This window comes from Podarcis erhardii (genome assembly GCF_964252035.2).
Source record: "Podarcis erhardii genome assembly, chromosome: 5".
Taxonomy (NCBI): Eukaryota; Metazoa; Chordata; class Lepidosauria; order Squamata; family Lacertidae; genus Podarcis; species Podarcis erhardii.
This window is the reverse complement of record NC_138509.1, coordinates 37,741,520-37,763,988: the sequence shown is the minus strand read 5'-3', so window position 1 is coordinate 37,763,988 and position 22,469 is coordinate 37,741,520. Positions and strand designations below refer to the sequence as shown.

At 44.3% G+C, this 22,469-nt stretch overlaps 1 protein-coding gene across 13 annotated transcripts in view; it reads left to right on the top strand.

Moving 5' to 3' along the window:
* EXOC6 (exocyst complex component 6) overlaps positions 1-18,813 on the top strand; it is a gene marked incomplete at its 3' end in the record, with an annotated part of 98,324 nt that extends 79,511 nt beyond the window's left edge. For 3 of the 13 annotated variants that reach the window (XM_081863211.1, XM_081863214.1, XM_081863209.1), the window contains 3 exons: positions 15,633-15,745; positions 16,857-16,868; positions 17,576-18,813. In XM_081863211.1, coding sequence (XP_081719337.1) covers positions 15,633-15,745; positions 16,857-16,868; positions 17,576-17,705 — 255 coding nt within the window. Of the gene's footprint in view, positions 1-15,632; positions 15,750-15,978; positions 16,833-16,856; positions 16,869-17,575 lie in introns of those variants that run through there. The other 10 variants (XM_081863213.1, XM_081863217.1, XM_081863216.1 and 7 more) reach the window with 6 other exon arrangements.
* Positions 18,814-22,469: the final 3,656 nt, after the last annotated feature.

The window sequence follows — 22,469 nt, the reverse complement described above, 5'->3', positions numbered from 1 at the left end:
GCTGAGGCCCAAATCTTCCCTACCCTGATGAGTCCCGGTTATCTGCCAAGGAAAACAGCATGCTTATCCCTGAGCACTGCAAGTAAGCCCCATTTATTTTAATGGAGCTTGTTTCCAAATAAAAGTGCACCTTGGATCTCAACTTTGGTGTGCATTTAGTTACCCCTGAACGTGCACCTCCCTTTTGCATGCAAAGGATGGATTCACCCCACAACTAATGGGCAATTTTTATCCTCTTTTAATATGTTAAGTTAAGCGGCTGAAAATCACGCCCCATTAACGAACACAGAGGGGAATGGGTGTGCATATTTTTACAAGTACCTGAGTTTAGGATTGGAGTGCCAAACATACATGCTTTCTGCCCCTTGAAAATGGTTCTGCTTTAACATGTGCTTCCTTTGCTTCTAGAGGGGGACTAGCTGATATTATCATCCATTCTTTCAAAGAATTCATTAGAGCCCTACTCCTGTCCCTTCCTGAAGTTCATGTGGAAATCCCACCCCCCACCCCATCAAACATTGTCGTCCTTCAGAGCTTGCCACCACTGCCCTGTCACAGCAGGCTGGAACTCAATAAGTGCTCAGGCAAGCATGGAGGGCCATGAAATAGGCCTTGGCAGGTTGCATGCTGTGAACTCCTGGCTCAGTGAATCAGCTTCTGTGTGTTTTTATAACAGCCTTTTCCCCCCTCTGTTAATTATGCCCGGAGGCTGTGGAAAGGCAGCATTTACCTGTTGAAACAGACTAAGCAGCAAGTGCTCTGACATGTTTATCAGGCAAATTGTATCTGACAAAAGGTAATTACACATGCAATCAGGTCTAGAAGTATCTGATTGATTACAGGTTAATAATAAAACTGTTTAGCATTGGGTACAATTTTTTGGTTGGAGGAAAGTTGTGTAAATCTGAATAACTAGTACTCACGGGTATAAATATTTTGGGATGTGGACTTTAACTTATAACCTTTTTAAACAACAACAACAACAGATATGCAACTTACAAATTCTATTGGACAACTTCTTTGTGGACATTTCAGTCCATTTCTGTTAATTAAAATTAATCTGCAATGCGCTTCTAGCTGTATATAGAACCTTATCTTCTTTAATTATTTTGGAGTTTGATCATGAATGAATCCAGCACATATGGCATTTCCATTGTTGCTTTTCTTTCCCAGCCAACTGTCTTGAAGGAGCTGTACTCCTCAAAGGACTATCTACAAAGAATACTGTATGGCTTTTATGTGTGGGACTTGAATATACCTGAAAGAGCAGGCTAGTGGGACCTCACTATATGTGGAGTAGCTTACACATGACTGTGTTCCTATATAATGCATCACAGTGAGTTTCTCATTTATACATTAAAAAATTGACATTCAGTACAATGTCACCTATGTCTGAAGAATAGCTGAAATGTTGGCCAAAATCACTTAAGGACAATGAGAGTTAACAAATAATCTGGATCAAAATTCAGCCTTGTACCTACAGTCTTCAAACTGAACCTAAAGGAATCTAGTGACAGGAAAGAAAATCCTAAACCACAAAGGTTATTCAAAGCAAGCAACAAATGTCCTTTTTATCTTGCAACTAAATTGCTGAGTGGTGTATTTGAAGATGTGAATTAGGTTCAAATAGTGGGGCACATAACTTGGGGTCAGCTATAGGAATTCCTCACACAAATGTCTTCCCACATATTCTTTTGTTCTTTTGATACTAGTCAGGCTGCAGGGTTCAGCCTTAGCTCTTTGAGGGTTCAAATAGCAGGGAGTTAACTCATTACTGGGCAGCCGATACAACAAATGGATTTCCAAGCACCTATATGTTAGAAAGGAACAGAACTTTTAAAAATATAGCTAATTCAAAGACTTCTCTTCGATCTATCACTTACCCCCATGCCTTGCACAAAGATGCCTTTTTAATTTATGGGATCAGGTTTACCAGATTGTCTCTTGACCATCCAGTAGCTGAGATAACTATTCTTATAATATAGACAGACTAGCAGAATGTCAGTCCTAAGCATGTTACAGGGAAACAATTGCCACTGATTTCAACCAATGCATTGGGAACGAATCATTATTAGAAAATATTATTTTAAAATGAAGTTGTGTTCAAATCCTATGTATAAAAGCCATGTACAATTCTTTGTAGATGTTCTCTCACAGAGAGTACTTTATTGTATTTTTATTTATTGTTATAAATTAACAGGCACACCAGGACCTTTGCAGTGAATAATACTTACAGTACTAAGCATAATGCAATGAAGACAACAAAATGTTTGTTAAAATTTTAACTGTATTAAAATCAGAAACTTTAGAGGAACTTTTATAAAGGAAAAATGATTTTGATCAGATCTAGGGCAAACAAGTTATAAGGAGAGATGTATAGATCCATGAAAATAATAAGTCTTTTAATAGAGGTTTAATGTACTTAGACTTTTGTTAAAAACATTTATTACACTTATTACACTATTTTTATATACATTTATTTATTTAGTTAGTTTATATAGGACCATTGTATTGTAGTACTCAAGGGAACTTGCATTAATCTTTGAAAAACAACAAATCCAATTACAAATGTGGCAAATTATATTAGGAGCAGATTGAAACAAATCTACCAACTTAAAAACATAAAAACCATGACAATGACCATTTAAAACAATTAAGACACCTGGGTGGCTCCAGTTAGCCACTGAGAAAATAATACGTTACATTAAAGGCACAATCTTATAATTGAGGTCCACTAGCTGAAGGACTTTACCTGCAGGTACCTGCTGTGCTGGCCAATGGTGCATCTCCATCTTGTGGAACAGTTGCTGGCATAGTGCTCTGTTGGCAGAGCTGGAATAGCTCTGCCAGCAAACTTACACTGGCAGCATAGCTAAAGACTGGTACAGTCTAATCGCGGAGTCACTGCTTGCGGGAAGCGGGAAGCTTGCGGGAAGCAAAAGTGGGAGGCGCAAGGCAACAAGGAAGGTGGCGCTGTGCGAACGCCCTGGTAGAGCCAATATCGTGTTCCTGCTGGTATGTTTGCACAGTGCTGACCTCCCTGTCCACAGAAGGTCAGATAAGAACCACCAGCACTCCCCACCCCACCATTCGTTACTTATATATATATATTTTAATAATGATTTTCCAATATACCCCCAATAATAGCCAAATTATAACAATAACAATTAATTCCTAAATTATATAATTATCAAAATGCCAATCAACTTCCAATTAATACATTTTAGTTAAAGTGGCTCCTGCATGATGGTTTGGGTGCATTTCCGATCTTATATCACTGCGTTCCATGTCAGTTCCATTTCAGCTATAACAATAATCCCTTAGTCAACAGCTACATATTTAATGATTTCCATTTGTCATGTTACAATATGTAAATCTATAGCTTCAATCGAGGAACTCAAACTATTATCTTAATTCTGCCCTGTGTGTGAAAACTGTTATGTTCATGGAGATTCTTTCTGTCCATATACAGTGGAACCTTGGTTTAAGAACAGCTTAGTTTATGAACGACTTGGATTAAGAACACTGCAAACCCGGAAATAGGTGTTTTGCTTTGCGAACTTTGCCTTGGAATAAGAACATGTTTTGCTTCCTGTTGAGTGTGTTCCATTTGTAAATTGAGTCCCCCGCTGCTATGGGAAAGCACGGCTTGGTTTAAGAACGGACTTCCAGTACGGTTTAAGTTTGTAAACCAAGGTACCACTGTATGGTGTCTCTTTCACTTCCCAGCTGTTGTTTTCTCCAATCGTGACTTGGAGCGGAACTGAATCTTGATGTTCTTCAGAGGTCTTGTCTCTTCATCCCTTGCTTCAATGTCTCAGAACAGGCAACTGTTTGCTATAAACCATTCTGTCTCTCTAGTAAAACATGTCAGAGATCTTCATCATTTTCACCTCAGCCTAGGAAAAGGTGGGCAGCTTTTGAACGCACTGAAGATTTAATACTCCTTTCCAACTCCCAGAATATCTGCAGCATTCTTATCACAGCCCCCAAATTCTTTTCCTTCAGTTAGAGATTTATGGCCCAATTAAACATTATTTTGGATTGCTTTCCATCAGTAGCACAAACAAATCGCAGTCTCTTTTTCCTTGTCTTTTGTTTTTAATCAGAGATGAGGGGAATTATGCTGTCTTTCCAACAGACATACTTGAGCTTCCCCTCCTTTCTTCATTCCAGATCACAGACAGTTTTCCCACAGTTCATATCAATATTACTCCAATGTTCCTTCCTCACTTGTAAGTCTCTTTTTGTCTTGTATTCTGGAGAGGGTTGCTGAATCCTAAATATATGAAAGAAACTTGGAAAAAACAAACTGTGGGCTTCCCTCTCCCCAACTGACTCTCACACCGAATAAATCTTATATCGATTCAAACCTTTGATCCTTTGATCCATATAGCCAGCACTTTTTTTCTGGGGTGACGCATACCCCTAAACATTTTGTGAATCTAAGTTTGCCCTCATTGAGGGGCAGTATTTCAATATGAGTAGGAAAATGAGAGTACCCCTAAACATTTTTTTAGAATATATGTACAGTAGCTGATATGTTCCGTAAAGTGCTGCTGCAACTGTTTTCCATCACGCACTGGTACTTTAAAGTCATTTAAAGAGCCAATTAAATGGAGAACCTCTGTTCCTTAATGGCGGCGTAGGAGGCTTTTCGCCAGGCGAAGTGCTTTTGCACTCGGCATCTCCCTGCCTCCCACATTCCATGCCGGAGCAAGAGCCAGGTACCGAGACAAATTGTGAGTGAAGCCCATTCCCCCCAGTCCCGGGGGGGGGATCTGCAAGGGTGATTTACCCTCTGTCGTCCTTGCTTTCTGTTCACCGACGATCCCCCTCCACTGTCATGGGAGCTACCTCCATTAAGGCAGGTGGGACCGGAAGCCCCCACCATCCACTTCTAGTACAATCATGGGTGGTGCATGGAAGGAGCTCCCTCTCCCACTTCATATGATCCTCCTCCATTCCATACCCATGCTTCTGTTGATAGTTCAACTATACCCCAGACCTGTTGCAAGAAATTTCCTTCCCATGATACGGTCAAAAGGGATTATTTACAGACGGCGTATCTTTTTCCATAGGAGGAGGAGGCAGCTTGAGTTATTGCTCTTTTTCCATTTGACATTTATATCGATAGTATAGTAGTCAATTTAGAAGGGCTTCATTTCCTACCTGTTTTCTCTTAGGCTACTTTGAATTTATGCCGACGATATGATTGTAGTGTCCCACTCACCAATGGGCATCAGATGCCTGCTTGGAAGTCTTGGGCACTTCCTTGTGTAGGTGAGCAACTTGTCATAAATTATTATCATTGAAAGTTCAGTCTGTTTACCTATGGCAAGCTTATGGTGGGGAGGAACAGAATACGGGAGAGGTTAGGATGGCAGCTGTAAAATGTTGGAAGCTAATCCCCCTCCCTCTGCTCAGCATTAAAGAGTTCTGCATTTAAGGCAAGAGGGTGGTGAAAATGTCAAGCTGTTGGAAAGTAAGAGAATGAGTCCCGTCTCTTCCAAGTATTATACCAGCCTTTTTAGTGAGAGGAGAGGAACTGGACAGGAAACATCCCTGACATCTCCAGAGCTGGAAGAGACAGTCTCCTTGTCTGAGGGATGCTGCCAGTCAGTGTGAGCGTAATTGAGCCAGATGGACCAATGGACTGACTTGGTATATAAGGCAGATTCTTAAAATGGAAGCAGCTGCTCATAGCAAAGCTCTGACCGTTTGGATTAAGAACATGCCAGGAACTGTTTGCAAGGTTGACAAGCTGTGTTTTGATCGAGCAAATAATAATAAAAAACAACAACAACAAAAACCACACCAGGATTGCTTAAAAGCTCATGATTATGGCAAGCTTATAAATTCGTTCAGCAAAATTGTTTGCTCTGCTTATGAATAATCCAAGGGCCGACAGAGAACTCTTCTCCCAGAGCATCAAAGACACAGTAACGAAAGCAGATTTAGCCATATTTTTGTTTCATGCAGACCTGGGACTTTTGAAAGACCATTTCAGATGCGGCTGAATGTGAGAGATCTTGAAATCCAGGAAATCTTTTCCTTATTTCGATTTCAGACTCTGAAATCTTCAGTAACTCTAAGACGAATGTGGTCAGAGAATGTGTGCCTGTGGTTTAGTAATTTAGCCCATTATTTCCTGTTCCTTCTACAGTATGTGGCATTATCTGCCACTTTTGTTGCATTAAATTGGACTTCACGCTTCCGTTACCTTTTTGGTGTCTTAAAAGAATAAATGCACGAGAATGTGCCTTTCAGGTTTAGCTAAGCATTGTTTAGGAAAGATGGACATCCTAAAACCTCATTTTTTGATTATGCAAAACATGCCTGCATATAATGCCTTTTTTTCTAGCATCTTTTGAAGTATGTATAGATTCTGTGTGTTTCCTTTACTAGGATTTTACTTGCCCCTCTATTCTTGTCCTTCTCTAGCTGTCTGTTTTGTTAGGTGCAATAAGAAAATGAATCCTGAGAGGACAGATAACATTAATTTCCCATTAATTGTCTTAATTTCCCCCCATCTTTTCTTTGTCTGACATACCTTTAATGCAGTTGCTTTCTTGAGAAATGCATTGAATTTGAGAGGGGTGATGAAGTTGTAGCAGGCTCCTTTCATCTATGGAAAATGATGATCTTAACCTGCACATCTAGCAAGTCATCAGTGGTTGGATCCAGAGGAAGTTAGTTGTGCTTTAGTTCTTCCAAAATCAGTGGGACTCAAGTTGTTATGAGTAGTGCATAACTAACTTCCTATGGATACAACCCAATGCATTTAGCATATATTTAGGCAGTTAAGGGCAACCACTTTTTTAAAAAGCAACTCCAAGTAAATACTTTAAAGTTAACACTGTGTCCCAGAGCCAACATTTGCTAATGTGGAAAGGCTCAAAATTGGGAGCTAGTGTAGAGCACAACCATGTTAATAGCACCTGTATCCACACCAACTAGATCTGTGTGCCACAGTCTGGGAAACAAGACAAGAGTTCAAAACACTGACATCCCCATAAACAATTGTAAGCTGGTGTATATATTTTTGGCAGATGTATCTGCCTTATGATTGGACTTGCCCTCAAATTCTTTTCCTGTTCCACCTTTATATTAATTACAGGACTTAAATCTCCTAGGATTATATGCCTCTTCTGTTTCAGTGGAAATGAACATGTGCACTCTGTTTCCTCTGATGAATTCTGAGTCACAGTAGCATCTTGAGCCAAATCAGAAAAGATTACAGGCATTACGTCATGTACATCTTTGAGCACACAACTACACACACACACACACACACACACACACACACACACACACACACACAGTGTCTAATTTACAAATATATAAACACACACACACACACACACACACACACACACGTATGCACATTCCCACACATTCTCTCTTACACAAACACTCCTATATTGATGTATGTTTTTGTTATTGCTGGTTTTATAACTTTAAAAAACAAAAAAAACTTTGGTTATCGTATTATGGAAACTCGATTGAGTTTTTCCCCCCCAAAGATGGCCAATAAATATTAATATATATATTTCAATGGCCTCCCCTGTTCCCTGCCCCTACTGACAGTCTTTTTAAATAGATTGCTATACATATCCAGTCTTAAGCAAATTGAGTGTGTGACTTTCTAGCATCTTGTATAATGGATTACTGTATAGTAGTGATATCAGTCCTGCTGGTTTTAAAATTTCTGATACTTAATTCATTCAGATGCAGCATATAGCATACTTACCACTTTATCTTTTCCTTTGTGTTGTTAGATTTAAGCAAATGTTGTCCAGAACTTGATTTTTTTAATATATAGGACCCATCCAGGACATTCGTTAGCATAATTTGTGATTTAAATGCAGCGAGTGCTGGCCCTTCTGAAGAATGTTGAACTAGGGACTATACACAGTTCTCTCATTTTTATTTTTGTTTTAAGCAAGGTAAAAAGTGAAGTGAGTTAACAACTTCCTAGATCCTATTGAATACCTGGATCCTGTAACCTGGACCTTTCCACGGACATAACTGCAAAATGTCACACCAATACTAGATCTAACTGTGAAAGCTGCTCATTGAAATGAGAATACTAGATACCCTAGAAGTACATGCCTATTTACTTGTGAGTAAGCCCTATTGAATACAATGGGACTGACTTCTGATTAAGCATGTATATGATTATACTGGTAAAGTGTATTTTCCCTATTCCGTATAGCAAAGGAATAGAAATAGTTCTGCTTCATTTTCTAAATTAAGTCTATGCATTCGACGAGTGAATCTAGGCTTTATTACACTCGGCACACACACACTTGCGTGTGCACACACAGACTAGGAGCCTCAATGGTGCCCCTCTGAAGGATTCACCGGGGCAAAAAATCCTGGCTAGCGCCCCTCCCCCCGGTAGCTGCATTAGAGCCTGATTACAAATCTTTGAAATCCTTCATGCCCAGTCCCCCTCATCTTAACTCCCAGAACCATCCTGTTAAAGAGATGTTTTAATACCTGGGTTTTATTGTGCCTAGGGCTAAAACATATGACATATTTTTAAACCACTGTATTTACTATTGACTCTGAAGTCTAATCAGATGACAACTACATAGGAAGTCTGGAAAGCTAATAGCAATTGCAGGTGTCAATCCACATTTCAAGGACTTGAGAGTTCAAATGATATATACGTACTAGTAAACCACTTTGATTATCTTCTGCAGCCTTGTGTGGACAAAATAACTAACGTTACTGCCAGCTGCCTTTGAAACCTCATACCACAAACAGGAAGGCATGAAATAGTCATGTTAATAGTGAGTAAAGTGGATCAAATCTTTTGTTTGTTTGTTTTTTGAGAAGCTGTGAAGGATGGTTAATACCCTGTCTTTCTGTGTGTGTTAATGTAAGCTGAACTGATGGAAAGGTTCTTCGTATCAGATGCAATTCCCACCATACGAATGTTCCTTGAAATGGCTTACAGGCACATATGGGAGTGATGCTGCCTCCTATCCAATTGCTTGTATTGACGGTGCATCGCCTGAGTGCCAAATCATATGCAGGTGACCAGGACATGGTTGCAAAGACTAGGCCACCAGGCAGCTCTTGCCCACCCACAGCATACAGTATACATGCTGTCAAAGTCCATTACGCACAGCAAGGTGCGAAGCTGCGAGTGAGACAAAGAATAAGTGTGTAATAGCACCAAGCAGCCATCCTGCTGTCGCTGCAGCTCGCTGTTCTATCTGCACCATCTTCACCCGGGAGTTGTCCCAACATAACCCCTGAACCTGCCCTCCGGAGGGGAGAGGGAAGTTTATAATTGGACTGCTTATGTAATTTGCTTGTGCGTGTTGGTCTTCCGCAGCATGTAAAGCTGTGGCGTTCAGAAAAAAAGAAACTTTCTAGAATTAATGAGGCTGCTGTGTAACCTTTCAGCTGAGCATAGGATGCGATTACATCCTCTGCCGTCACTTTCACTCCTCCTGCTTCTCTTCTTTGAGGCTGGAGCTGATGTGATGGCGTTGAAGGTTGTTCCGGTTCATATAGGATATGTACCAAAAGCAGAAAATACAGTGGCACATGCATGCCATTCAAGTACATCTATTTTGCTTATCTATTTATGTTTTCAATATTTATATGGTCTGTTTGGTTGTTCTCCACAAAGGGGAGACGCAGGATGCACACTCGGCACCCTGAGAATTCCCAATTTCCTTTTTCTTTTTAAAGCAATTTCCCCATTTTGTGTGGCTGCAGAAATTTTCTCGAAAGCATGTGGGGAGAATTGGTCTTTTCTGTGGTCCGGGGGCAAAGCTTCAGCGTCCTGCCTAGCTCCCTGCTCTCTCCCATTACTAATGCAAACAGAATTGTGCAAAAATATGCCCATTTTACAGAATGTGTTCTGCTTCTCTTGATGCAGAATGCGTGTGATTTTTTAAAGGCTGGTTTTTGTATGCCTCTCCTACATGTTGTACATTCTACATTCCTAAGAGTGTAAACTAAACTCTAAGGAACAGAGGGAGACTTCTGGGTAAACATGCATAGGATCCTCGGTTGTCTTTGAACTGGATGTGAAAGTCATTGTCATTTTAAACAGTGGAACTATCTGAAGTATTTTGAGTAGTGCAGCTTTAATGTTTCTTGCATAGATCATGATAAATCTGAGGAGTGGAACCCGCATTACTCTTCAAATATCCACCCTGCACAGTCGGCCTGCATTATATCTGAATGGATATGTGTAGTTTTCTTTCAAGAATATCCAAGGATGATACACCAGGATAGTCTGAAGTGTGACATCCACACCCACACACCAAATTTGATTAATCAGCCTTCTGCAAAACATTTTGCCAAAATCTGTTTGGATACTTGCAGAGGTGGTGCAGTTGCTAACACAACCATAGAGGCATGATAAAGTATATGGGAATATGCTGCATCAGTATCCCAGGAAACGTCAAACACTGTGAATGGTACCCTCTTTGGATGGGGCTATAACTAGGCAGACAGGGCTACCCCAAGACATTTTGCTTCTTGAGGCAAAGGGCAAAATGCCCCCCCCACACTTTTCCATTTACAGAAGCCAACTGGACTAGCAGTTGTATTTTATTTTGATACTGGCAATGTGATGGTGCTCTTTGCCAAACACGAGGGTGCAACAGGCTAGTTATGAGTGTGCAGGGCGTCCATTGCTTCCTGTATCTGCCACCTGATGCAGTTGCCTCATTTCAGTTATGCCTAGTGGCAGGGATGGCCCTGCAGGGCAGGTTCCGTTTTAATTTTCTCCGTTTGAAAACAAAAAGAGCACAGGCACTTCAGTATACCTCACCAAAATAAATCTGGTGTTTGGTTGAGGCTAATTAGCTGCACTGTCAGAAGGCGTTCCAGAAAAAAGCTGTCGCTGCGCTAATTAGTCTACTATAAAAACACACCAAGAAACACATTAAAGGGTGGGTCAGGCGAATTGGTTGAGGTGCAAGAATGGGTGGCCTGTTGTGCTCGTTACCAGATTGTGCATCTCTGAGACTAGATGAGTAATGTTTTAATTTAGAGATTGTCAAGGGAAGAACTGAAAACAGGGGGAAGTCATTTGCTATGCCAAAGCTTTCCATTATCCAGTGCACTGATTTGATCTATCTGAATGATGACAAATACAGAAACCCACTACATTAATCAACCTGCATTAGAAAATGGAAACATCTTATTTTGCAGTCTCATACCTGGATTGCTAAATGGAGAGACTATGAAGTCTGAGATGCATTGCAAGAACAGAAATTTTAATTCCACAGCAGGGATTTTCAGATTTGCTGTTGAATTAATGTTTACCTAGGAGTAAGTCATATTGCTTTCCAATGCAGCATGCTCTTAATACGGTTTGTAGGACAGAAACATTGATGCCTGTACGATTTTGCTCTTTATGCTCCTGCTGTAAGCTTACACAGAAAGTTATTCCAGAACTTTGTACTGTAAACTGAGCCAAATGTATATGAGCAGCATGCGAACCATTTATGTAGGATAGCCTACATCAGTTTAAAATTGGAAAGTGATGCTAGTAAAGTGAGTGTCACCAAATTTCAGAAGGGTTTTATGGCTGAGAGTTTTGTATGGAGCTTCTATGGGCAAAATATTGGTTTTGGTGATAGATAAAAAGACGTTACCATAAATTGATTCTTGGACATTTTCATACGCACAAATATTACCGTACTGAGTAAAACTTTCCTTTATTTCCCCTTTGGGTAGCTTTGGTGAAAAATTGCATGTTAAGTAAGATGTATGCCTCTGAACTTGCTTTCGTCTTCCAAATCCTGAATATGATTTTATTTTATTTTTACTGATGTATACCAACACTTTTCTTGAGGGTTTTTGATTCATCAGCATGCCACGCTTTGCTTCTTCTGCCCATTTTGTTTGTTTTTCTTGCTTGTTTTTCTTTAATTTTACATAAGAAGATGCACTTCCAACAAAAATGAACTCCTGAGTCATAAGCACCTTATTTGGAAGTAAAGACGCATTAATCCCAATGCTCACTTCCAAGTCAATGTGCTTACTATCATAGGCTGAGTAGTCCGACCAAGATGAATGGTGTCAAGAAACCTGTTTAGCATGTGGTGAATGATGCTACACTTATGGGTCTTGCTGCTCAGCAGAAGAAATGTCCTACACATGAAATTGCTGTTCTGTAGGGTCATGGACGAATCCAGATTAGTCCTGGATTTTGCTCTTCTTAAAGCAAAATCCAAGGACACCAAACATGATTTATTTACCCCTTCTGACACTTTAACTACACTCTCCTACTTCTGTTTTCTAAGAGTAGAATAGGGATGCAATGATGGGTAAGAATAGTAATGATGGGTAAGAAACCAGGGTCTGTGAATTAGACCAGGTATGTAGCAATCAGACTTAAAGGTTTATTTGGGGTGGTGGAATGACATTTCAGAGCTTGCAGTGTTACTGCTCAGGTGTCGGCTTCCCCCTCCTTCTATCATCACCACGTCTCAAGTGCCCACATTCATACCAGTTAAAACATGTTTGCATACATGTGTCTTCCCTTCAGACCTTGCAGAAAAGGGTACGGTTGGCATGCTATGGAAATGCAGGGCTCGTTTTCACTACAGTTTCTAAAGCCAAGAGGTTATAGGGTAGGATGGGGGAGGTGATCAGGAATGAGGAGTTGCCCACTGTGGCCAAGAGAATTCAAATGGCTCAAAGAAGGTTGCAGATGGCTCTGCCCAGCTGAGGTGCTTCCCTATGTTGTCCTCTGACCCCACTCATAATTTGGGACATCTCTTATTTTTATAAATTGGTCTCTGAGGCAGATGTGGAAAAACTGCACTGGCTTGAAGTTCCATCTGTCCTACCGCGCAGGGCACAAATAGCAAGCGAGAGATGTGAGACTCTGGCTTTTTAGGTAGTGTCTGCCGGACTGAAGTGTGACTTGTGGCAATAATCTATGGAATGGCCTGTTTTTAGGAAAACATGGAAATAACCGGCCTCCAGTGGGAGATGAGCTGGAGGAGGCTTGTGAAGTCTCCTCTCCCCTGACTCTGGACCTCATGAGGGATAGGCAGTGCTTTAATTTCTAAGCAAAGGAGAAGCCGGGCCTCAAGTCTAGCTGGAAGCAACCTCTTGTCCTTCATCCTTGCCATCTATAGGAGCCAACTCCTAGGGGCCGTGTGGGCTTTGGCCCCCACAATAAAATATTTGAAGGGGCTGGTCCCCCACAAAGTTGATGGGCATTCCCATTCAAATGGTATGTGTGCACTGCATCATGTGATTGGTTATGCGGGGTGGGGGTTACCTGGACCCCCACAATATTTTATTCAAATTGGCACCCCTGCAGTGGACTCAGGCTGTGCAGTCAGTGGCAAGGGAAGATGGCACCCTGAACAGGTCCCAGGAGCGCTTTGACCCACTCCTCCTTCATCCCTGCCTGGGCTTCCATGAAACTCCAGGTGTAGGTTAAGAAGGAAAGTCCCAGCCTTGGGACTGGGGGCGTGGAAGGAGGAAAGCCTTCGCAAAGTGTAGCGGGTCTAGCCTGCCTCTACCCTTAGCTGTTGGACCACGCTGGCTGGGGCTGATGGGACTGATGGCATCCCATCCCTGGTTTAGTGAGACAGTTCTAGCGTCAGCCTTCCCACGTCCCCGGCCGCTGTCTGCTTGGCATCCAGCGCCGCTCATCCTTCCCACTCCTCCTCCTCCGGAGGAAACTGGTTTCGAGTTTAGGTGGCTGAAGAAGATTCTGCTCGACTTGGGAGGCCACCGTGGGAAAACCCGGATGGCCCTTCTCGCTGGGAAGCCGAGAGACCGGAGCTCCTTGCAAATCTCTCTCTGGGAGTGTCAAACAGCCCCCGGAGGCGGCGCAAGTGTAGGTGGCTGGGGGGACCCCGCCGTTCCTCCCCTACGCGCGCCTTCCTTTTGCCCCACGGTCTCCAGGTTAAGGCGAAAAGGAAATGGCAAACCGAGCCCTGATAATGAGCAGATGAATAAACGCGCGAGAAACTCCTCTTGGCCACCCCGCCACCCCTCCCCACCTTTTCCTTGGCTCCTTCAAAGACGCCAAAACAACCTGCTCTCCAGAAACCGCCGGGGCTGGAAGGAAGACGATCCGCGCCCCAAGTAGCGAGTGAAGGGCTTGGCAGTTTTGAAACAATGAGAAACGTGGATCGGAAGTTGGGTTTAAGTGGCTTAGAGGGGATTAGGGCTTCAAATTGGCGGCGGGGCCCGGCGCTTTCCTGCGAGAGTCATGCCGCCTTTTAAAAGATTACGCTCAGATTTGACAGCAGCTCCGGCTGGATATTATGAGCCGAGCAAAGGCAGCTGGAAGGAGCGGGGGTGGAGGTCCCTCCCGAGGGATTTTATTTTATTTTATCCCATTTTATTTTATTTTAACCCGGCTCCTTCTGTTCCTCGCTTCCAGTTTCCTTTTGCCGGTACTTTTCATAAAGGCTACTTTTGAAGCGTGTTGTGGGAAGAGCAGGGCGTACAGAGGCATTGGAACGAACGTTCCTATTCCACTCAGACGCGTTTTAATTTTGGTATGAAAAGCATACCCCCGTTAAAACGAGGGAGAGGTGCCCAACAATTTTTCTGATTGACAAGTATTTCGATTGCATTATCTGTGGAACTTGAGTGATCACTTTCCCCCGCTTTAAGGTGTAAGAACAGCGTTTGTAAACGGAGGCTTTGTAAGGCTGAAATGCGCCCTTCCCCAAAAGGGGTACTAAGCTGTGTTCTGTGTTGCAACAAAAAAACACAGCAGTGCCTTGTGGCAAGCTTAAAAGTACTCAACAAATGAAGATATTTCTTAACGGCGCACGAAGGTGTGGGAATCGATCCTACGTGAAAAATGGACATATAAATTTAGAACCGCAAGAGGTCCACAAAATAAGAACCAATTTCTTTCTATTTGGTGTTATTTTATTGTTGTTCACATTAATGACACAGAGCATAGACAATCTCCCGCCCTCCATGAATAGCTGTGGAAAATACGATGAAATAGAAATAGAGGCAGAGCTTTACAAACGAAGGTTCTCTGGAAATGCAGCTCATCTCCCCCTGGAAAATGAGGGGTATCCATGCCAGTGGGGTTTTTATTTGTATAGACGTGTTTTATAACGTCTCCGTATTTTATCGAAAGTCTGAAGTGCATTTCTGAAGTCTCTCGGCCCCCTCTAGGTCCCGCCTTCGTGCCTGTTTTCTGTGATTGACTTCCTTCTATGCTCGATTTTGCCTATTTGCTTATTTATTTCGCGCCCTTCACCAGGGAGGGTGGGGTATACGATACATGTTGTGGCTGCTATGGGCCAAAGCCCAGCTCGTTAGCATTAGCGGATGTTACATTTGATGAATCTCATACCATTAGAAATTGCTTCGTCTTTAGGCGCCCCGAGGGGCTCTCTGCCTTGAAAAAACGGGGGATTAATTTTTTTTAATGGCTTGCTTTAAAATGACCAAAGAAGCATATTTCCAGTTTTTCGTTTGCTTCCTTCCTCGTGTTGTGCATCTTGAGCGTGTTGTGCATCTTGAGTACTTCCTAACGCGGGATGAAAGTTGGTGGTCGAAGGAGACGGGGTAAAATCGAGAGGAAACTCCACACCCCAGAGGCCCTTAACGTCACTGTGTGTGTGTCCCCCTCTCCCCCCTCCCCACTTCAGCTTTTGGATCTCTTCATGGTGTGGGATTGGTCGACTTACCTAGCAGACTACGGGCAGCCCAGCTCCAAGTACCTGCGCGTCAATCCAACCACCGCCTTGGCCCTCCTGGAGAAGTGAGTCACACACAGCCGCCCTCCTCCTCCTCCTCTAGCCATCTCTGCAGGCGCTATCAGGAGACCAATGCCTTGCAGGAGAGCGAATGCTAGGGCACCCCCCCCCCAGGAGACGCATAGGGAAAGGTTAGGTTGTAACCCAAATGCGAGCGCTTAGGTGCCGCCTGTCCCTTTGCAAACGGGGAAATGCTTCTTTTAGTTTGAACAGCTCCATCCGGATCTCTCGTGATTAGGACTGGACACTATCTGCATCTTCCCGCTTAGGAAATTTGCCCATCCTAAATTTCCTCGGACGGACGAGTCCCCTTTCATTGGCGCCCCCAAAAGAAGCCCACGCAAGATGGCAAAGTGTGGGATGGATCTCGGAGCAATTGGTAAACGTCCTGATTTTCAGGACCTTTTGGTTTAAAGTTATTCCAAAAATATGTAATTACTCTTTTTCAGAGAGACGGACAGACAGACAGAGAGAAACCTGCAGCAAAAACGCCCACACAAATGTGACTAAACTGCAGTATTAAAAATTATCCTTTTCAGTATGGGGTCTTTGCTTGCGTTGCGCTATGCAAAATTCCCATCACCAACCTCCCTGCTCAAGGAGTCCACGTGCTTTGATTTAACCGGATAGTAGATCAGATTGCTACAAAAAAGTTGATCCATTTGATCCAGTGTGGCCCCCCCCCCCAGTGCAGGCAGGCCTTGCTTGAGGATCTAACCTTGATCGAGAGAGAGAGAGAGGGAGAAAGATGGATGCCTCTACAGTCTAGTTGTTCCAAGGATCGCGGCAGCTGCCTTGAAAATGGGAAAGAGAGTGAGGAAGGTGCAGTCCTGGGCAGGCTTCACCTGGGACGAAGTCCCTCTGAGCTGAATGGTACTTACGTCTGAGCAAACCTCTTTAGGTTGAAGCAGCGAGGCTCTCTGGAAGCTTCAGCCTCGCCGCAAATGCGGAATAGGAAAGAGCGTTTAGGAGTCAAGGCACACCGCTTGCAGCTACACCCTGAAATGTAAAGGCGTTATAAATATTTAGCTGTGCCTTAAACTACCCCCTTCCTTTCTAACTGTTGATTCGTTTTCTTTCTCCCCCCCCCCCTCGCAACGCCCCAACGTTTTGCAGAGTCCACAGAGGGTATGTATTTTCGTACTTTTTTGGTTTTACTTCTACTGTCACTCCGAATTTATTCCTTTTGGTATTAAACGACCCAAGGTTCCGCTTTGAAGAGATTAACAGGAAGGCCGACTAAAACAAACAAACAAACAAAAAACAACTCAAGCCAAACTAAAGTGTCTTAATGGTTACAAGAAGTTGTCCATATACGAATTACAATGAACTGCATTCTGTTCCTTGTACAAGTAACTTAAAAAACAACTGATTGTAACAGAATTCCCTTTGATTCCATGGATACTTCCGCACATCTATAATATTTAGGGTAGCCTCCATCTCCTATTAAAAAAAAGTCTTGTTTGCACTGGAAAATCCTGCTTTGTCATCCCAGCTCAGAAATTTCAGATTTGGAAAATGAACTCAGGTCCCGGAAAGTTTATGCCACCCTAAAATATTTTAGCCTTTGAAGCTCTGTTGTTTTCGCCTAGACTGCTCTTTCCGCCGTTCAGATTGGAAGAAAATCGGATTAAGCTGGTGCCATAAACTCGGCTGCTTGAGAACCTCAAAGGTTCCGAGCGCGCCGTTTTTTGCTCATTTGGGGGGGAGGCTGCGGGCATTAAGCCCTTTGCGTTGGGAACGAACGCAAATGAGGAGGAAATTTGGGTTTCTTTTGAAAACGAACGAACTAACTTAAATTCTGTTTCTTTCCTTTTCTCCCGTTCTGCTTTCAGAATGAAAGACGTGAAGAAGAACAACATCTTCGCCCAGTTCAGGAAGAACGACCGCGACAAGCAGAAGCTCATCGAGACGGTGGTGAGGCAGCTGCGAGGCTTGGTGAACGGGATGTCCCAGCACTCCTGAACGCCGGGCGTTTCTGGAGACCGGCGGGCGCAGGCCGAAAACTAAGCCTGCCTCTCCCCGGTTAGGGTCCTTGCTCCATGGACAACTGGAAAAGATGCTGTGAAAGGGACCGGCCTATGGAAACAGCCGGAGAGAACCTGAGCGTCTGCATTGCTGTCAATTAATGCTATCTTAACAACAACAACTTGTAAAAAGAAAAAAAGAAAAAAACCACACACACACATACATTCGTAGGGGTGGAATAGGGCTGTATATTTACCAAGGCAAAATGCCAAATTGTACATGCAACAGAGGGATTGTAAATAACTTTCTTTGCGGTCTGCGGGCAACGCCTCAAGATTCCCCCCTCCCCTTTTACAAATGACTTGGTGGGGGTGAGATTGCCACACAATCCGCCACTGCTGCTCCCTACACTAACCCCGAGATCATGTTTCCCCAAGCAAGGAACTTTTTCTGTTTCAATAGTTGCCTGTCTCTCTAAATATAAATATAAATATATAATATATATTTACACACACTCTCCTGTATTATTTGTAAATTATTAGCCTTAAGTGAGATCCAACAGGTTTTCTATACCAGATTTTCTTCTTTTCTTTTCTTTCTTTTTTTTGTAGTGGGGGGCAAAAAAGGAGAGGGTTTTCTTTTTTTTGTAGAGAGCCTTTCCAAACTACCTGAATCAAAACTCCGGCCTTGGTGGTCTTTGAACAACTGGACTTTTCTCGGGTATTTGAGCGACGGGACTTTTATATACAATTCTTAAACCCCAGCGGCGGCCCCCAGCCCCCCCTTTCCTCTGCCTGTGTAAGGGATAAGGCAGCGCGATGCCAATGTTGTGCGTGTAGTTGTGTAGGTAGGTAGATCTGTGTGTGTGTGTGTCCATCTGGGTGTTTCTAGGACTAGCTATTCCCCACCCCACTCCCTCCCCCTCAGTTTTCAACTTCTGCACTGGAGCAGCCTCGTTCGAAACGCAAAGCGAATGTATCCTAAATTCCAAAAAACCAAATGAACCGAGGGACTTGCATCAAGAATGTATCTTTCTTTCCTTCTTTTCATGCGCTCCGTGTATTAAGTTATTTGGACAGTCCCGAATACAGTAATATAAACCTTACCCTCCCTTTGGTGTGGCTTGTTTCATTTTTTTTTTCTAATGGGGGAATGCTGCGTCTCAGCCTGCTGGACCTTCTCTCATCGGGGTTTCGATCAAACGAATCTCTCCTTCTGACTTCGGCTCAGGTACAGTCGAGATCGTCCGCGCCCTCGGATCTTCCTGCCTGTCCAGGCGGCCTCTACGGTTTGTGGGAGCAGCAGCCGCGATTTCAAGGAGTGTGCAACCGGGGAAGATTTTTTCCCCTCCCAGCCAAGTCCACCAGCCTTGGAGATGCGACCGGAAAGTCAGGGCACCTCGAAGCATCTTGCTTATTTTCTCTCTCTCTTTTCTTCCCACTCTTTTCTCATTAGAGGAGACAAGATTGAAGCTGCATTCAATCGTGCATTGTTTAGGGAGGAACTCTGGGGGTGTTGGGTTGTGCCTTTTTTTTTTTTTTTAAGGAAGGGATGGGGGCAGCTGCCGGGAGGATCAATCGGAGCCGAAGACAGAGAGCTGTCGCTTCGGGTTTGCTGGCCAAGACCGATGGCCCCCAAAGGGCATGGACGGGGCCAGCCTGGCCTCATCCTCGGGGGGTTTGATCTGCCCTGCGACAAGGCCTCTGCAGCCCACCTTTCCTCATGAGGCAGCCGGGTAAGTTCTTTTGCTTCTTAGCGAGGGAGGTCTGCAGATCTGGCTAAAAAGGGGGCCGTAGCTTGCTGCTGGTGTTCCTGCAATTTGGGGGTGGAATTGGGAATGAGAGGGTCAAATGGACAACGAAGCTATTCAGGGCAGATCAAAGAAAGCGCCTCTTCACGCCGCGCAAGGATGAGCTATGGAACTCGCTTCCTCAGGAGGCAGCGGTGACCTCTATGGCTTTAAAAGAGGACTAGACAAATTCTAAGTTGCCGATGGCTACTACCCACGATGGCTGTAGCAATGCTTCTGAATACCAGTTACTGGAAACCACAGGAGGGGAGAGAGAGGGTTCTTGTGCTCGAATACTGCTTACTGGTTTCCCACAGGCATCTGGTTGGCCACTGTGAGAACAGGCTTTCGACCAGGCCCCTAATTGCTCTTACATGCTAAGGACGCGCCTGTAACAATCTTGGCTTTGCAAAGACTCAGCGAGCCAACAGAGCAGCTCAGAACGACGGGAATTTGGCCTTCACAGTCTTGGGAGACGTGATGAGCGCCCCGCGCGCTTGCTTTGCGCCAAGCCGGGCACCTGGAATCATTTCTAGACAAATGCAGCAGGGAAACTGGGGTGTAGGATAGATGCCTGGAGAGCCAGAGAGTCCCCCTTGGCATTAAGTGAAACAGGGAAAGGTGTCCTCTGATCTTGACACCCTGCAAGAACTTTGAATGAAGGCAGAGACCCGAGCTTTATGCATCCATAGGAGCTGGCAGGCGCTGCAGCGGGGAAAGAGGCACCACGCACTTATCTCGGTGAGAAAGTGGTGCAACTTCACTTCTTCAGCCCCCGGCCCCCGGCCCCGCACGCTCCAGCACAAAGGACAGATGCTTCTGTGATCTGGATCTCTAAGGGGCAGCCCTATCTGGGAAGTAGAAAATACGCCTTTTTTTTTTTTTTTAAGGACCAGTATTGAGAAAATCCTGTAGCTTTTTCCGCTAATGTCACTCGTTAGCCATTCTTATGGGCACCACTGGGGCTAGGAAGGTGATTTGAGATAGAGCCACTTAGCGGGACGAAGCCGGGGTCTAAGTATTCTAAATAAATACGCGCAAAAAACGGGGGACGGAGAGGACAGAACTCAGCAAGTTCAGTGAGTACGGAACTGGGCTATTAGGAGAGAGGATGGGGTGTGCGGAATGGACCCGCATGTTTCTGGTCCCGCTTGGATTGAACAGGAAAAGAAAAACCGACTGTGCCTTAGGGTTCAAAACTAGTTGTTCAGGTCTTTCAGCCTGAGGTTCTTGTCACCGTCTAAGATGGCCTTTCGCTCGTCGCTTGTGGCCTTCGGGTCTTCTCTCCGCAGGACATGCCTTTGTGGTCTTTTCGTTGAGGGACATAATAATAATAATAATAATAATAATAATAATAATAATAATAATACAAAATCAAGTGCAATAAACCTCTATAATATGCAGTAAAGGCGAGATACAATGGGGGGGGGGTGTCACCAAGCTGCTTACATGAACTTATCAGCGTTCAATTTCCTTACCGCTACTGTTGCCACAAATGCAACCTAAGACCTTCGCCCACGCAAGAGCACGTGTGTCGTGTAATTTCCTAACTTTATGTTCAATAAAGCAGACGCAAATTAGCTGGAAGGTGACTTCAAAACGCGGCTTGGAAAGCAGCGGCATTTGCTTCGCTAATCCCTTCAGGAGAGCTGTTCCCCTGCCGTTGCCGGTTCCTTGAAGGAATTTTGTCGGCTGCATCCGAGATAAATTTGCTGAGCAATTGCCGCCTTCCAAGCGAATCTCTGCAAAAGAGATGCGTGGCTTCGGCGTCATCCCACCCAGAACTTGGCTGCAAATGTTTAGGAAAGCGGCGCAAACCACAGGCATTAGAGAACCTTGCGAACTTCATGGCTGCATATTATTAATATTTGCTAATAAGAATCACTAGCATTCGTTGTATTAGCGGTGCAGAGTTGGTAGTAGAAACTTCCCCCTGTCGAAAGCTGTGTGGATTGGGGCGGGTTGTGTAGTTACTAAGCCTTCCCCGGGACTCACCCTACTCACTACCTCCAAACTAAGGTAGCTGGAAGTCCGGCCCGCGTAAATGGAGATGGGGCCGGAATCAACAAGCTACAATCCGCGTACTAAAGTGAGAGAGAAGAAGCACAGATTGCAGGGCAGCTCATGGGCGCCTCGCCCCATTGCTACCTGTGGGTGATATTTGGGAGTTAGCAAGCAAAGGCTTTCATCTCCCCGTCTTCGCCTCTCTCTTTAATATTGATTGAAATGGCAGACCCGCTTCTCCTGGAGCGACAGGACCCAACTCCGTCGGACTGAAGTAGCTCTGCTTCGCCGTTGCCCACGGAGGGAACTTTTACAGCCCACCAAAGTGGGCCCAGAAGAGTTATTTCAGGGGGTGACGGGGAGAGACGCGTGGCTTGCCGCCTGAGGCTTCCGATCCACAAAACACCTAGCCATCCTCTTTGGGGCGGCAGAAGAAACCCAGTTGGTTTATTCCATGTACATCGCGCTTGTCCTCCAATAGCTGAGGGGTGATCCATAGAGGCCCCCCTCCCCCAGCCTCCCCTCATTTAATCCTCCGAACAACCCTGCAGTGTAGCTTTGGGAGAAATTGATTGGCCCAAGGCCACCTAGGGAGCGTGGAGCTGAGTGTTCCTGCCTGATCTTCTGTAAACCAGATGTTGACAGACTTCAGGTTGGTGGGATCTGCTTAGAGTTTTTAAACCCGGAGATAGGCCAGCCGGAGCCAGGAAGCTAGAGGCAACCCCCCACAGCACCTTGGGACCCGCTGCTTCTGAAAGTGCAAATTCCTCCCACCAGGTAACAACCTTTGTAGCTTCGTGCTAGAGCACCCGCTTTACAGGTCGCGGGTTCAATCCGGGTAGGCCTGGGACTTCTGGCCTTCTGGAGAGCGCCTGCCTGTCAGTGTAGACAAAAATGACCTCGATATACCAGTGGTCTGGCTTGGTATAAGGCAGATTCCCAGGTTGCTGATTTAGAAAGGGCTGACT